The 15,276-nt window shown below is 32.9% G+C and overlaps 1 protein-coding gene and 1 long non-coding RNA gene across 6 annotated transcripts in view; both read right to left on the bottom strand.

Moving 5' to 3' along the window:
* The window catches only part of LOC141407740 (uncharacterized), a 32,188-nt gene extending 31,881 nt beyond the window's left edge, over nucleotides 1-307 (bottom strand). For both annotated transcript variants that reach the window (XR_012418206.1, XR_012418205.1), the window contains exon 1: nucleotides 147-307. This is a non-coding gene — a long non-coding RNA (uncharacterized lncRNA). The remainder of the gene's footprint in view (nucleotides 1-146) is intronic.
* Nucleotides 308-3,871: 3,564 nt separating this feature from the next.
* Nucleotides 3,872-15,276, bottom strand: part of SHOC2 (SHOC2 leucine rich repeat scaffold protein) — a 90,994-nt gene continuing 79,589 nt past the window's right edge. For all 4 annotated transcript variants that reach the window (XM_074002692.1, XM_074002693.1, XM_065521411.2 and 1 more), the window contains 5 exons: nucleotides 12,446-12,634; nucleotides 9,910-10,032; nucleotides 8,192-8,329; nucleotides 7,750-7,867; nucleotides 3,872-5,936 (listed from right to left, as the gene is read on the bottom strand). In XM_074002692.1, coding sequence (XP_073858793.1) covers nucleotides 5,728-5,936; nucleotides 7,750-7,867; nucleotides 8,192-8,329; nucleotides 9,910-10,032; nucleotides 12,446-12,523 — 666 coding nt within the window. In that variant the 5' untranslated portion in view covers nucleotides 12,524-12,634 and the 3' untranslated portion in view covers nucleotides 3,872-5,727. The remainder of the gene's footprint in view (nucleotides 5,937-7,749; nucleotides 7,868-8,191; nucleotides 8,330-9,909; nucleotides 10,033-12,445; nucleotides 12,635-15,276) is intronic.

The raw sequence follows: 15,276 nt of genomic DNA, 5'->3' as shown, positions 1-15,276 counted from the left end.
CATTATAGGATATAACAACAACAACAAAATCCTGAAATTTAAGGTTTTCAAAATAGTAATATGTAAACAACATAACTATATTGAAGGACACCACTGACCATATCAAATACTATGCTGCATGTTTTTGTGCACTTATGTCTGTATACCTTCTGCATGCCATTTGCTGTTTCAAGTTTTCCAGAAGAATTTCATAGTAGTAAAAAGTCATTTCTCTCAGTTCCACATTTTTATGGTTTCATGACACTGCAAAGACTGATTTCAGGTCCAGCTTCAGTTACACACAGCATTGGAAATCTTTTGAAAGACTCTATGGCAGAACGTTTACAAATACATTATTTCCATTGAATAACAATACAGAATGACTTACTAAAATGGCAATTTTTATAAAGTCGAAATAATCAACAATATAATTCAGGTTCAAAGTATATTATGTGAAGGCTGTTTATACCTTTTAGCCTTGAATCATAATTCAGAATAGCTAAGTATTCTAAGCACAGTACAAGCCCTGTTAAACATCAGTGGAAACCTAATCTTTACCTGGAGAAAAATCCAAACTGTTAAATATATCATGTTCTTATTTAGCAATTATAAGGTAACTTTCTGAACTATGTTAAAAATGAGTTTTGAGGTGGAAGAGACAAACAGCAAATGTAAAAAAAGTGTGTATTAGTATATTTTTCTATTCAAGACTAGTATTAAAATAAATTATTTGATCCACCCATAAAACATTTTTAGTAGTGGACATCAGGTTTTAAGTACTAGCTAAATTGGCAGATTTCTTGAATAATTTCTTCGAAATCATAAAAAGAAAATGGCATAGACGGCTGATGCAGATGCTACTTGTATACTGTTTAATCAGACCAGCGGAAGGTTAAATTCTCTATAATGCTTTAAAAACTTTATCTATTTTCATTTTAAGAAACAACACAGGCTGGGCGCAGTGGCTCACGCCTGTAATCCCAGCACTTTGGGAGGCCGAGGCAGGCAGATCACAAGGTCAGGAGATTGAGACCATCCTGGTTAACATGGTGAAACCCAATCTCTACTAAAAATGCAAAAAAATTAGTCAGGCGTGGTGGCAGGCGCCTGTAGTCCCAGCTGCTCAGGAGGCTGAAGCAGGAGAATGGTGACCCCGGGACGTGGAGCTTGCAGTGAGCCAAGACTGCGCCACTGCACTCCAGTCAGGGCAACAGAGTGAGACTCTGTCTCAAAAAAAAAAAAAAGAAAAGAAAAGAAACATCAGTAATTATAAAAAGCAAATTAGATAACACAGAACATCTAAATGATGATGGTCACTGATAAAGCACCCAAAACTCTTATTAGATTTTCCAAGAAAGATGATTTTTTGGAGTACCTATAACATATAAAATGCTTCTAATGCCATTTAAATATTATTACATTATTATTAGGATTCCTAGGATGGAACTCTAACAATTTGCACAAAGACAGAATCTCCCCTCTAGCCAAACTTGCACATTGTGCAAGAAACAAACAAACAAAAAGGCTCCTTCCTTAAGGTTCTTAAGTCAGAAATGTGACATAATATACTGATTTTGTTAGAACAAGAAACTTTACCAACACCTGCTAAAAAAAAAACTGTGATAACATACAAATCTATGATGTGAATGAACATCACCCCCAGTATATTATGCTGCTGTATACTGCACAAACTGCAAAAGCTACATACTGCATGCCCTGCCCCAACTACTCTCAACAGTAGAGGCTACTCCTCCTAACAAACTTGGAAACATTTCCAGTCTGAAATACTATAAACTACTATCCAGATAAAGTCTTGATCACAGACAGGTATTTAAATTCAAAACCGTTTACATAAAGAACTTATAATATGTCAGTGGGATATTTAACAAGTGTATACAAAAGAAAGTATTTTTTAAGGGTAATGAGAACCAACTCCAGTTTTTTTAAATTTAAAAAATCCCTTATTTTTAAAGTCATTTTTTAAAGTGAAAAAATAAACCCAGAAATTTTTCTCAGAAAGGCATTCTATTCAATAACAAAGTACTGATAACTATTTTATAAAACATTCTCATATTTTCCTAATATAACAATGTTCAAGATACTCCCTTAGATACCAAGTCAATGTCACAACTCTTGCACATTCAAATTCTCCAAGATTACATAATCAACTAAAGATTTGCCATGCGTTTCCCAATGACTCCTAAAGACTAAACTACTCAAAAGAATAACGCAAGAGAAAAGTTTTAGCTAAGACATTTGATATACTATCTTATCTTCTGATCAAGGCAGAAGGAGACCTTTCCTCACAAATAATTCATTTTAGTTCAAGTTTATAGATTTCAGGAATGTATACTTCTCCAGTTTATTTTGAATTATGCTATCTGCTTTCATCTAATTTTAATCATGCAAGAGTGATCATATATTCTGATTTCCTGAGACCACTGTTGCGCTGTTGGCCCTATATAACTATCGGTAGTGCCCCCTTTTCATTTCAGAAGTGTCTACTTTTATATACTTAGTTACTATACATTCTTATTAATAAACAATTATAAATTCTGCAAGGTGAAATTTGGATTCAATGCACATGGCTTAGAAATAACAGATGAGGCTGGGTGTGGTGGTTCACGCCTGTAATCCCCGCACTTTGAGAGGCCGAGGCGGGCGGATCACGAGGTCAGGAGATCGAGACCACCCTGGCTAACACGGTAAAACCTCGTCTCTACTAAAAATACGAAAAATTAGCCGACCATGGTGGCAGGCGCCTGTAGTCCCAGCTACTCGGGAGGCCGAGGCAGGAGAATCGCTTGAACATGGGAGGCAGAAGTTGCAGTGAGCCGAGATCACGCCACTGCACTCCAGCCTGGGTGACAGAGCGAGACTCTGTTTCCAAAAAAAAAAAAAAAAAAAAGGAAAAAAAAGGAAATAACAGATGAAAAGCAAAAGGTTTTAACAAAGATTTACAGAAAACCTAGATAAATTTTAATGTATAATAAGTTATCTATTTTAAATGATTCAAGCTGCACAGATAAATTAGAAATTTGCATTACATTTTTTAGAGATCATTCCCATTGCAATACCTACATTTTAAGTAAAAATAAATGTTTTAAGTGTATTTTCCCTTCCTTCCTGTATCATCTACTGTTTTCATTTATATCTATAAAGTTCATAAATTATTTAGCACCTCCCCCTTTCTGTATAAAATAATCATGTGGGATTTAGAAAGTATTAAACTCTCACAAAAGGACAGCCTGACATTACCATTGCCATTTTTCTGCTACATATTAACAAAAAGCAAAGTTTAGAGCAATGTTTTTATAATATAACATCCTTGAACATTCTTATTTGCTGAGTCTCATGGAGAGACTAAATATAATTTCTTTAAAAGAAAGGCAAATTTTTGGATATGCCAATTAGTCCCATTGCAGTTTCAGGAAAAAGTATTAGCTCATATGTAGTCTTCAACAATATCCCTTATTATATTCAAACTATTTAAATATTAAATATCTTGATTTCACAGGGATATCTTAATCAGAGTTCATTTTAGTTTCTTGGTAGAAATAATGAAATTTGTGGGCTCTTACAAGGTGACAGACTACAGAGGATATATGTTTTATACTTCTTCAAAATTTTTTATAATTTGTCATTATATTGCTTACACACAGCATGACTTCTACATGTAAGACTGATCATTTTACATTTCTGTTACAGATTAACATAAATAAAGGTGGAACGAAAATGCTTTTAGAACTCTATTTTCATTTTAAGAAACAATAACCATTTTTTTTTTAAGAAAAGACATTTAGTTACTACCTTTAAAGTTCAAGTTCCATCATCTTAATACATAAACATACCTGGATACGGAATTTAAAAAACCACACATACACACAAGCTCTAGGTAGAGCTGTAATAAACAAATTCCTTTTATAAACAAAATTTTAACTGAAAAGCAGTAGATGGGGGAAAAAAAAAGAAGAAAGGATATTACTTGGTAAAATCCAGTGACATCTACAATAGTTTTACAGCACATTTAAGCATTCTAGGGTTTTATATCTTCACCTGCCTTCCATTTCTTAGTTGATCCTTATAAAATCTCTAATTACAAACATAGGTTTGATCTAAAACCTAGTCATGAATTTGAGTGCCAGGAAAAGCAGAACAACAGTCCAAATTTCTATCTTAATATCACAGCCTTAATTCAAAAATGGTTTTGTGTAAAACACAACGCCCAACTAAATGGGAAAAAAAAAAACACAAGCAGCAATATGTAATTATACAAAATAGTTATTAATTATATATGAAGTGTTTTATAGGATGACATCCAGAACGCAACTTGCTCTGAGACTCCTCAATAATCAAATTGACTTAGACCAACAATACTGCTAAGTATTAAAAGCAGTGAAGCAAAAGAAAATATATCAAATAGTACATGCACATCTTACAGAACTTCCACTGAACTCCCCAATGGCTTCTATGCAATGTGCCTCTTTTCCATAACTGTATTAACAAATACCAAGAAAGGAAAGATGAGATTAAAAGTAATGATACTGAACTGAATTGTTTGAAGCCAGTGCCCCACATGTGGGGAAAAGTGCATTTAGTTCAGCAGCAATACAGCACAGTGTGAAGATATTGTGCTTAGACACAGATATTCCAGAATTGAAAGATGTACAAGGCAAGTCAAGATATAAAACCATAGTACACTGTTAAATAACCTTGAAACATACATATATTGCAGTTTTCAAAGAAAGACATTCATGTCATTGTACAAGGATAGGAAGAAATCCTTAAAGTTACCTACTGTAGTTTATGATATAATAAATACATATCTATATAGCATTGTATATACATATATAGATTGTGTGTGTTTATATGTAATTTATTTGCCAAATTATCCTGTTAGTTTTTGTGGATCTGCAACTTTCAGGAATGAAAAAACTCCTTTTCACTACAAGTTTCTCTTCCCCCAAACTTAAAAAATATTCATACTAGAAAAGGTCTCAATACCCTTTCTCCTACTCAAAGATTCACTTCAGGTATTTCGCTTCACAACTCGTCAGAGAAGCATAATTAAAGAAATTCTAGATTTTCGACTGTAACTTTTCACTTTGCCAGTTTTTGGTTTTTTTTTTTTTAACAAGCAAATACCTTTCACTATTTAAACCAGCTGATGCAAATTCTTTAGCAGAGGATTCAAACTCTAGATTTGACTGAATAAAACAGAGCAAATCAAAACAAACAAACAAAAAATCCAGTGATTTACTCTGACTGTAAACAATACATAAAATTTAAATCTCAAATCTCAAAATAAGTTAAAGAAAAATTCTACTTTCAGGGCCTACAATACTATAAAGATACAACAATTGGTAAGGGGAAAATATATATGAAAAGTTGCAACAAAATTGTTTGCCCATTATTTTTCCTAAGAGAAAGTATATCTAACTATACTACCTCTGTCCCTTAAATTTAATAACTTCATAATTTGTTGGCAAATGTTTTAAGCAAACTGGCATATCAGAATACACAACAGAAAAACATCCATCATATTCAGCAAAGAAAACTTATATAAGCCTTTTGTACAGAATTTAAAAAAAATTCTAAATGGCTATGATTCCTCTATTAGCATAAACACATAATGCAATTTTTATAAATCTGCCATATACCAATATCTACATAAATAGATACAGATATAGATAAGAAACATTAATGGCAGTCTATTTTTGAACAGTGTGTGGGACCAGCAGATTTGTATCAGACCATGGCACGATACGGACCCTGCATCTTTAAGAACTGAATGATGAAAGAAGGCCCCCCAGCAACAATCTGAGGTGGAAGGTGACTGAGTGGACAGTTCTCAATACTCATGATTGAAAGCTTGCTGCAGAGTGCCAGCTCAAAGGGAAGGCTATGCAGGTTAGGGTTGTCATTCAAATACAGTTCTTCTAGATTCTCCAGTGTACCTGTTAAAAAAAAAAAATCAAATCAATTATTTTTTTAAAAATTAGTTGCTATTTTAAAAGTTCAACCGGGCATGATGCTATGCTGGTCATTACATATACTGAACACACATTTCCTTTAATTCTCCTTTCTTAGCTTTAAAACTCTACAACCATGGATCTCAAATTTTGCTGCATATTCAAATCAACTTGGAAGACTTTTTAAACTCCTGATGTCCAGCTCACACTCCATACAAACTAAATAAATTAGAACTCCTTCCTTTATGGTAGGTCTTCAAGCTTGGAGAGCTTTGTATTTTGAAAATACATATGCCCCATCTCCAGAGATTCTGTTTGGGATAGTTTGGCACATATATAATACTTACTTATATATATTTTTAAACTCCAAAAGTGAGCTTATTATATATTCAATGTCTATAACCACTTTTCTGTTGTACATGTAAAATTTTCTCAAATAGATTTCTTATGTGCAAAAGTTTTATTACTTAATATGAAGCTTTCACTGAGAGTTATCACATGTATGGCAGTAAGCCAAAACTCGATTTATGAGACCTTTAAAATTTTTTTCTTAGACTATCTTAGGATACTTGTATTCTCTAGGAAAATGTCTCAAGCAATTAAATGAGATCAGGTGAATATATATACTAGAAATATATGTGTAAATTTGCCTCATGTGTTTCCAATTTTTAAATTTCAAAATTCAGAATATTTGACAGTGGTATTTATTAGAAAACTAACAGAAATAATAACTAGTATGTAATCAATGTGTTTACATGTAAGATATTTAAGCTTCAGAACAACCCTATGAGAACTTACTATTATCATCATTTTACAGGTAAGAAACTTGAGGCTTAGGGAGTTTACATACCTTATCTAAAGTCACAAAGCCAATAAGCAGCAGCGCTAGATTTTGAATTGTCAACCATCTCCAAAACCATTTTTTTTGTTGTTATACTTTAAGTTCTGGGGTACATGTACACAACGTGCAGGTTTGTTACATATGTATACATGTGCCATGCTGTTGTGCTGCACCCATTAACTCAACATTTACATTAGGTATATCTCCTAATGCTATCCCTCTCCCCTCCCCCCACCCCACGACAGGCCTCAGTGTGTGATGCTCCCCACCCTGTTTCCAAGTGTTCTCATTGTTCAATTCCCACCTATGAGTGAGAACATGTGGTGTTTACTAACCTATAGTTCCTGTGGGACGGTGCACTACAGATGGAAGAACATAATGCATAGAATTACTAATTTAAAAGCTAATATTTAATTACCATGTGACCTTAATCAAGTAATTCTCTTTATAAAGCAAGATTACAACTTGCACTGTCTAAAATTCCAGGTGGTCATGTATATTACATAAAATAATGGAAATGAAAACACTTGGAAAATGTTAAGTATTCCCAAATGTTAATATTGGTTAAATATTAATATCAATTCTAAAATCTCATAAAGAAATGTTCTTTTGGCATAAAACATTACTAATTTAATTCAACCCTGTGTAATTTTTAAATTTAGAAGGAATATAAAATAACTTCTAAATTGAGGTTATACATAAAACCTACTGGAAATGTAGGTATTCCAAAACATTCTCAAATACAGTATTAATCTTAAAACCAATCCTAACAGCCTTTAGGAATCCTAACCAAAACCAATCAACAATCAACCATCAGTGCTCTATTAAAAAAAAAATCTTAAGCCTGATATAACCTCAGTTTAAAAAACAATAGATTTGTCATATTTATCTGATATACTGCTTGAATGCACAAGAGCAAATTATTAGTACAGAGTCAAGCATTCATAGGGTTCATACCAATTTCTTCAGGAAGGTGAGTAAGTAGGTTCTCTCCAAGACCCAGATGTGTGAGATTAGTAAGGTGACCAATGCCTCTGGGAAGAGTGGTCAACTGGTTGTTTGTCAAGACTAATTTCTAGAAGATTAACAAAATAAGAGACAGTTACAAATATATTTCCTACATTTAATGTAAATTAAAATAATATGTCTAAACAATAAAATAAATTAACAGGGAAACTAGATTGGATAGAATGAGAATCACTTACATATTTTTCTTTCACAAAATATCATTTGTTAGGAAAACAAAGCCAGGTTATATGAACACAAAACTCAGCCCTAATACTAGAATAGGAAAGTCTCTCTGATCCAAGAATTACATCAAAATCTTAAGAAAAATGTGCAGTTTAGAATGGATTCCAAAAACTTTATATAACTACAAAACCACTAGGATAATGTTTACCTGTAAATCCTTAAGATATGCAATTTCATTTGGCAAGGATTCCAATTTGTTCTCTTCCAGATCTAACTCTCTTAACTTCCTAAGGTTTCCAAGACCATGGGGAAGCTTCTTTAGAAGATTGTTTGATAAGATAAGAACCTAATGAGAAATTATTGATAATTTTTAGCAAATCATGAAATGAAATTATATACTATCATTGTGTGGCTTAAAATCTATTAAGCAATGCTTATTTTCCAAACAGTGAATATTAAGGGTAATGTTCAATTATATAACATATAAAATATTTAACTTACTTTTCAAAAAAAATCACCATAGTTATTAGAAAAGAGATTTTACTTGATTATATCAAAACTAATGAAAACAAAAGAAGCAATTTAATTTTAACTACGTTTCAAAAAAATTACTGAATAGTTACAAATGTTTATCTAATAGGAAACTATTTATTCAAAACCCTTACAAACCATTACTAAAGGATGGTAAAAACTAACTTCTAAACTTGCTATATCAATCCACTGTATTTATTATCTGTGGTATACTTATTATATTGAAAGCATCCTGGAAGATACTGAAGAGGGGAAAAATGGCAGAGGAAGATAGCCTTTGTTCCGATAAAGTTACAAACTAGCAGAAAGGAAGGAGACAATACTGGGTTGGGAGAAAGAGCAATAGGTAAAACAGATGCCTAAGGTTCTGGGTAAGTTTTTATGTTCATTTATTTTCCCTAATGTTATATCACCCATAATAAATACATACAATAAGTCCGAGAAAATAATAACAGCAGTCACCATGTGACTTTACTATTTGCAAGGCACTGCACTAAATGTATTATGTGCATTATTGCATTTAATCCTAATTACAACTCTACAAGATAAATACTCTTATTATCCCCATTTCACAGCTTAAGAAACTGAAGCTTAGGCAAGTTAAGTACATAAATATACAGAGATAATTACACTCAGCTTTGTTTGACTTCAAAGCCCATGTTTTTAGCCATTAAACCACACTATTTCACCTTATTAAATAATTTAAAAATTAGATCTTTAAAAAACATGGATATGAAGGAAATTTTAAAAAACAATATATTTACTCTTAGTAAGTGTTTTCACCAAGGGATGAAAACTCTAGGAACTCAGAAGCAGGAGAAATCATCCTTAACTGAAGAGGTGAAAATAAAATGGATCTTTAATTATGGAAAAACATACTAAAAGAAAAAAGGGGATGACAAGAGGGCACTCTAGATACAGAAAACAATAGGACTAAGCTTAGAGGGCTAGAAATTGGCATACCAGATTTACAACAAAGACAATAATCAATGAGTAAATAAAATAGCAGGTGGATAATTAGGATGAAAAAGTATGATAAAGCATTCTAAATGACAGTCTGAGAATCGATAATTATTTTGGTAGACAATAGTGTAGTTTTTAAACAGACTAAAGAAAAAAATTGTTCTAAAAGATGCTTTTACAGAACTTTTCTTTTAGAGATATTAATACTTTATGGCACTCAAACATACCAACTTTTAGTAGGCAAGAGAAATTCAAAAGGACTGAATCTAGACTACATAAGTCAACACTTCGTTATCCTATTAGGGTTGTATGTTTAAGTGAGTTCTAACATTTCTAATTATAATCTTCACCCAAACAGAAATTGTTTATTTCAATTTGAAATTTTTAAATGAGATAAGTATGGAAGGTTCTGAGGTGCTCATTTATACTAACCTCAAGAGAAACGAGACCAGACACATCCTCAGGGATCTTTGTGAGCTGATTAGTGGCTAAATTCAATTCTACCATACTGGTCCAAGTTCCAAAATCCAAGGGAAGTGATGTTAATTGATTGTCCTGGCAAAGACAAAAAGAAGCATCCAAGGTAGAACCACAAAAACAAAGTTCCATATACACTTGTTGCTTCAGAAAGAGAATTCTTAACTAAACAAAATCTTACTCTCCTTTTTGATATTTAAATATAGAAAGAAAAAAAAATCAGCAACAGAAAACTCTAAGCCTCCAAAGTTTTTTATACAGTAATGAGGCTTTTATTTGGGAGTTAAACTGGAAGTTTGTTCCTTATGTGATTGTAATGGAAATAGAAAAATACATTATACAGAGAAACACTGGAGATTTCAAAGATCCTATAAATATGTTTTTACCATTTCACAATATGTAGAAATCACTGAATAAAATATAAATGCTCAAATAAAGATATGAAAACAATAGAATAAGACACATCTAATCACATCCCATGAGGAAACCAGAATGAACTCAGGAATTCTTGAGGTGCTAAGCAGTAAAGTAGGGGAGGAAAATAGTCTTAAAAAGACAACAAATTAAATAATTAAAACATGAATCAGGTATTTACCATTTCACTTTAAAAATCCATAAGAAAAAAATGGTAAAATATATTCATCGCTGAAACAGAGGAAACAGTAAATATGGTCTTAATTTGGTTTAAAAATTAGACACGGCTGTTCACAGAAAAAAAGTATGCCACTTTAATTCACTTACAAAGTACACTTTCATCAATAATGTCTTGTACCACATTGTTATGTGTTAGGGGTATTGGTCCTGGGAGAGGATAATCAACACCCCATCCAGCTCAATACCAACGATATATGCCAGTATGTTAACAGTGATGCTACCTCAGTGGCAGTATTATTTTATATCCTTTATGTCAATCTGTATCTTTAAAATTAGCTGCATTGCACATGGATTGTCTCATTTCACACAAAATGACCCACAAAAGAAATCCCAAGTAGCAAACATTCTTTTGAAAACCAACTTTTTCTTTTATTGTAATATTTAAACTTGTTATCTATTTAATATTTAAGCTTATTACCTATGTATGCCTAAACTACTGACACTTATAGTATGATTTATAAGGTATTTTCATTTTTAAAAATTTACTACTGGTACTTACATGCAAATGCATAAACTAATGAACCCTGAACCACTGTGTTTTAAGCCTATTACTACAAAATGAATGTTCAGAATCAACACCATTACCACTGCTAAATCTCATATAACCAGACTGATTAACAAGAAATTTTACAATTGTTAAAACTGTAAGAGTATCTTGAATTTCCATTAGTTTACTTATTATATACTTCCAAAGAATCATCATAAAAGATATATACCATATTTATGAGCAAGTGTGGATATAATTTAAAAATTGTACATCTAAGATTATAGTTTAAAGAACCACAACTATGTTCAAATGGTTCATCATGACAGGAAGAATACTATTAGCTATGTGGTCAATTCAGTTATCTTCTTTGGGCCTAAAGTTTGTCCAGTACAAATTAAATCACTAAACTTGGTAATTTTCCATTTGTTTTCTCCTTTTGCAATAAATTGCATTACAAAAGTCAAACTCGATCACTGTAAGCAAAAGGAAACTAACGTTCACCCATAAATAATTCTGATCTCTAAACATTTTGGCAAAAACCAGCTATATGTATAAATATAAAGATCTTTAATATATAATTAAGCATATTAAAAACAGCTTTCAAAAACTCCGGGTGGGAAAAGATTTTTTACATGCTTTAACTTTCTTCCACTTGATAAAATGAGAATATTTCAACTAGTATGTAGTGTTCTTTTAGACCAAAATATCATTTTTAATGGCTCTACAGTATTCCACTAAAGACAAATTACTTAACAAAATTAAATCTCTATTAATAAGTTGGTACCTATGAAATAGATGGCTCTGCAATACATATCCCTACAACTATACTTTTACAGATATTCATATTTCCTATTTTGTGGGGGATAGGGAACAGGTTCTTGCTTTCTACACCAGGCTGGAGTGCAGTGGTGCCACCATAACTCACTGCAGCCTTGAACTCCCAGGCTCAAGCAATCCTCCTGCCCCAGCCTTCCATGTAGCTGGTACTACAGGCCAGCTAATTTTTAAAAATTTTTTTGCGAGACAAGGTCTCACTATATTGCCCAAGCTGGTCTTGAACGCCTAGCCTCCAGGGATCCTCCCACCTTAGCCTTCCAAAGCACTGGGATTACAGGTGCATCAGCCACTGAGCTGGACAATGATTATTTCTTTAGGACAAATTCCTAAGGGTATGCACAGTTCTAAGATATTTGTTATCTGATACAAAGTACCCTGAAATGTCTTATTATCAGTTTAGACCCATCAGCAAGGTACAAGTACCCACTCCCCACACAATTAGAAAAAACATAAATATTAGTGGAAGTACCAGTTAAAGTAATTCCTTCCCCTAATAAACAAATATATGCTTACCTTCATATTCAGCTTACTTAATACTTTTGCTCTGGAGAAAATTCCAAATGGAATTTTATTGATTCGATTGTGTTCCATGTTGAGGGAATAGATGGTAGAAAACTGAGATGGACCACCCACTGGATATAACTGGAAGCAATTCCTAGCTAAGGTCAAACTATTCAGTTTCACAAGACTTGATAAAAGACTCTGTAAAAAAAAAAAAAAAAAAAAATTAAATAAACATAAGAATTAGAACTGTGATGAGACTCATTTTGTATAGAACAGCAGTCTCAACACAAATGCCTCAAAGGGCTTTGGGGGTGACAAATGACAAAGACTGGTTAGGGCAGTCTGTGACACCTCTTTACAGGGACAGTCACTACATAGCTCTAGCAGATTGGTACCTTGCAGAAATGTGGAACCAATGTAGACTTCCAGATTTTATAGGAGGAAACAGAACATTTTTCCAATTTTTATTCTTTGGCTTCAATTTATTTAAAACACTGTATGGAATAAGGAAAACATGTCTGTGTGTGGAGAGGTGCCTCATGGGTGACTAATTTGAAATTTCTACATTGCAGAAACTTGAGTGTCAGACAGTTCCAGGTCTGAGTCCTGCCTCTGCCACTGGCTGTGTGACAAATCCTACCTAGTCTTAAGTTATATACCTATCTCTAAATTATTGAGATTAACATAATGATTCCTTTTAGGGAACATTAAATTCAGGAGATAATTATGCTTCCTGATACTGTATAATACACCGCTTTTCTATATGGTAAAATTTCTGAGGGCATATATGTACCCATTAAACAAGTATTTACTTAGCACATAACCCCATCTTCCCCTACTTTAGACTCCCACCATTTAACCAAAGTATTAAATATTCAGGTATTACCAAAGAATCTCTGCAGTTAAGAAGTACATAGATAAGAAATAATTAGAAAATAATATATGACTGTATATAATCAATAATCAATTACATAGAATAGGCTCTTGCTATTCAGTCTGGGCCAAGGAAAAGCAGTATCAGCATCCCCTGGGAGCTTGTGAGAAATGCAGACTCTTGGGCCCCACTGCCAGTGAATCATAATATGCATTTTAACAAGATTCCCAGGTGATCTGCATGCTCATTAACATCTGAGAAATACTAGTAAAGGCTATAAATTGTTTTGAATCTTGACTCTATCTTTAAATAGCTTGTGACTTTGGCAAGTTATTTTTCTGAACCTAGTGTATCATTATTTAAATAACAATATTTTATGGGTCATAGGGAAGACTAAAAGCGATAAAATACATAAATAACTTTACAATACCTAGCAGGGAGTAAGTGCTTAAATTTTAAATCCTTTCTCTATTTAAATTCAAAGCAAGGAATACTGGAATAACTGGAAAAATAGGATGAAAGTTGACAGCTAGATCTTGAAGGATGAAAACATTTTAAAATACTCAGAGAAATAGAAGAAACACTCTAGATTCAAAGTAAAAGCACAAGCAGGGAGAAGCAAGCACTGTGTGAGGTATGTATGTTTTTTAAACAATATTCAAACTTCAGCTGTCTACCATCAGCAAATTGAAAACTTAGTACTTGAGGTGACAGTGTAATTGGCAAAGCCATCTGAAGGAATGAAGTAACTATATAATTGAGGATATACCTATACAGAGAACTGAAACTTGTTTCTTTATACTGTATCTTAAGAAGCTACCCTTAAAATCTGTGTATTGTTATACACAAACAAAAGGAACAACAGAGGTAAACCTGTGGCCAGAAAACTGCATGGCAGTCGATTCACGAAAAATCTCTACGGGCTACTCAATTGAAAATAAAGGAGTTTTACTGAGCCTCATGGCAAAAAATGTGATTCTTTTTATTCTTACAACTGACTTACTTTATTGAATTGACTCATATGATAAAATGTTAATACTGAATATATTTGAGAAGGGGCAACAAGAAGGCAGCTCTTCGAGCTCTCATTTCTTAGTCACATTGTGAAACAGGGGTTGCTTATCTTTTTTTTTGGTTAGAATCAGACACATCTAGGCTCCTATTTTATACCTTCTACTAAGTTTCGTCAACTTTGGTGAATTAATTAGATAATCAATACACCTCTTACCATACTTCCAGAAAAATATCTAAGGTAACAAATTCGGCCAAAAATATAACTTCTCTTAAGCCTTATTTTGCTGCTTGATGAGGATACTCCAATAACTAGTAGGTTTATGACAAAGATTAAACAAGATAGTACGTGTAGAGTACCTAGACTCATGCCTTGGGACTATGTGGTTCAAATTATTAAGTTCCTTTTACTTATATGTAGACATCTACATTAAAATAAGTCCATTTTCAGACAGTCTTCAAATGACAAAATAGTCATTTTAGCAGCTCTGATTTCAGCTATTTAATATGCCCTTATTGAAAACCACTTTCATGATTTCTTGCCTAACCCAGCTTGGGTATCTTATAAGTGCTGTCTAATGGATTTTATTGTTTTCCTCACTATAAATGCAGATAATTTCACATTTGCATTGAGACTATGCTGCTTCCAAAGCACACTGATTACTTTTAAATTAAGATTTCATACTTTCCCATATTCAGTGGGACTGGGAGTGGGGCCCAAGAGTCCACATTTCTAACAAGCTCCCAGGAAAATCCATATTTCCTAACAGGTACCCAGTAATTATTAGTTTCACTTCACTGACAATAAGACTGGATATGTATTAATTTAAATTTTTTCACTTATTTTTTTTTTTTTGAGACAAAGTCTCCCTCTGTTGCCCAGGCTGGAGTGCAGTGGCGTGACCTCAGCTCACTGCAATCTCTGCCTCCTGGGTTCAAGTCATTCTCCTACCTC

This window comes from Macaca fascicularis, chromosome 9, assembly GCF_037993035.2.
Source record: "Macaca fascicularis isolate 582-1 chromosome 9, T2T-MFA8v1.1".
Lineage (NCBI taxonomy): Eukaryota > Metazoa > Chordata > Mammalia > Primates > Cercopithecidae > Macaca > Macaca fascicularis.
This window is presented reverse-complemented; position numbering and strand designations above follow the sequence as displayed.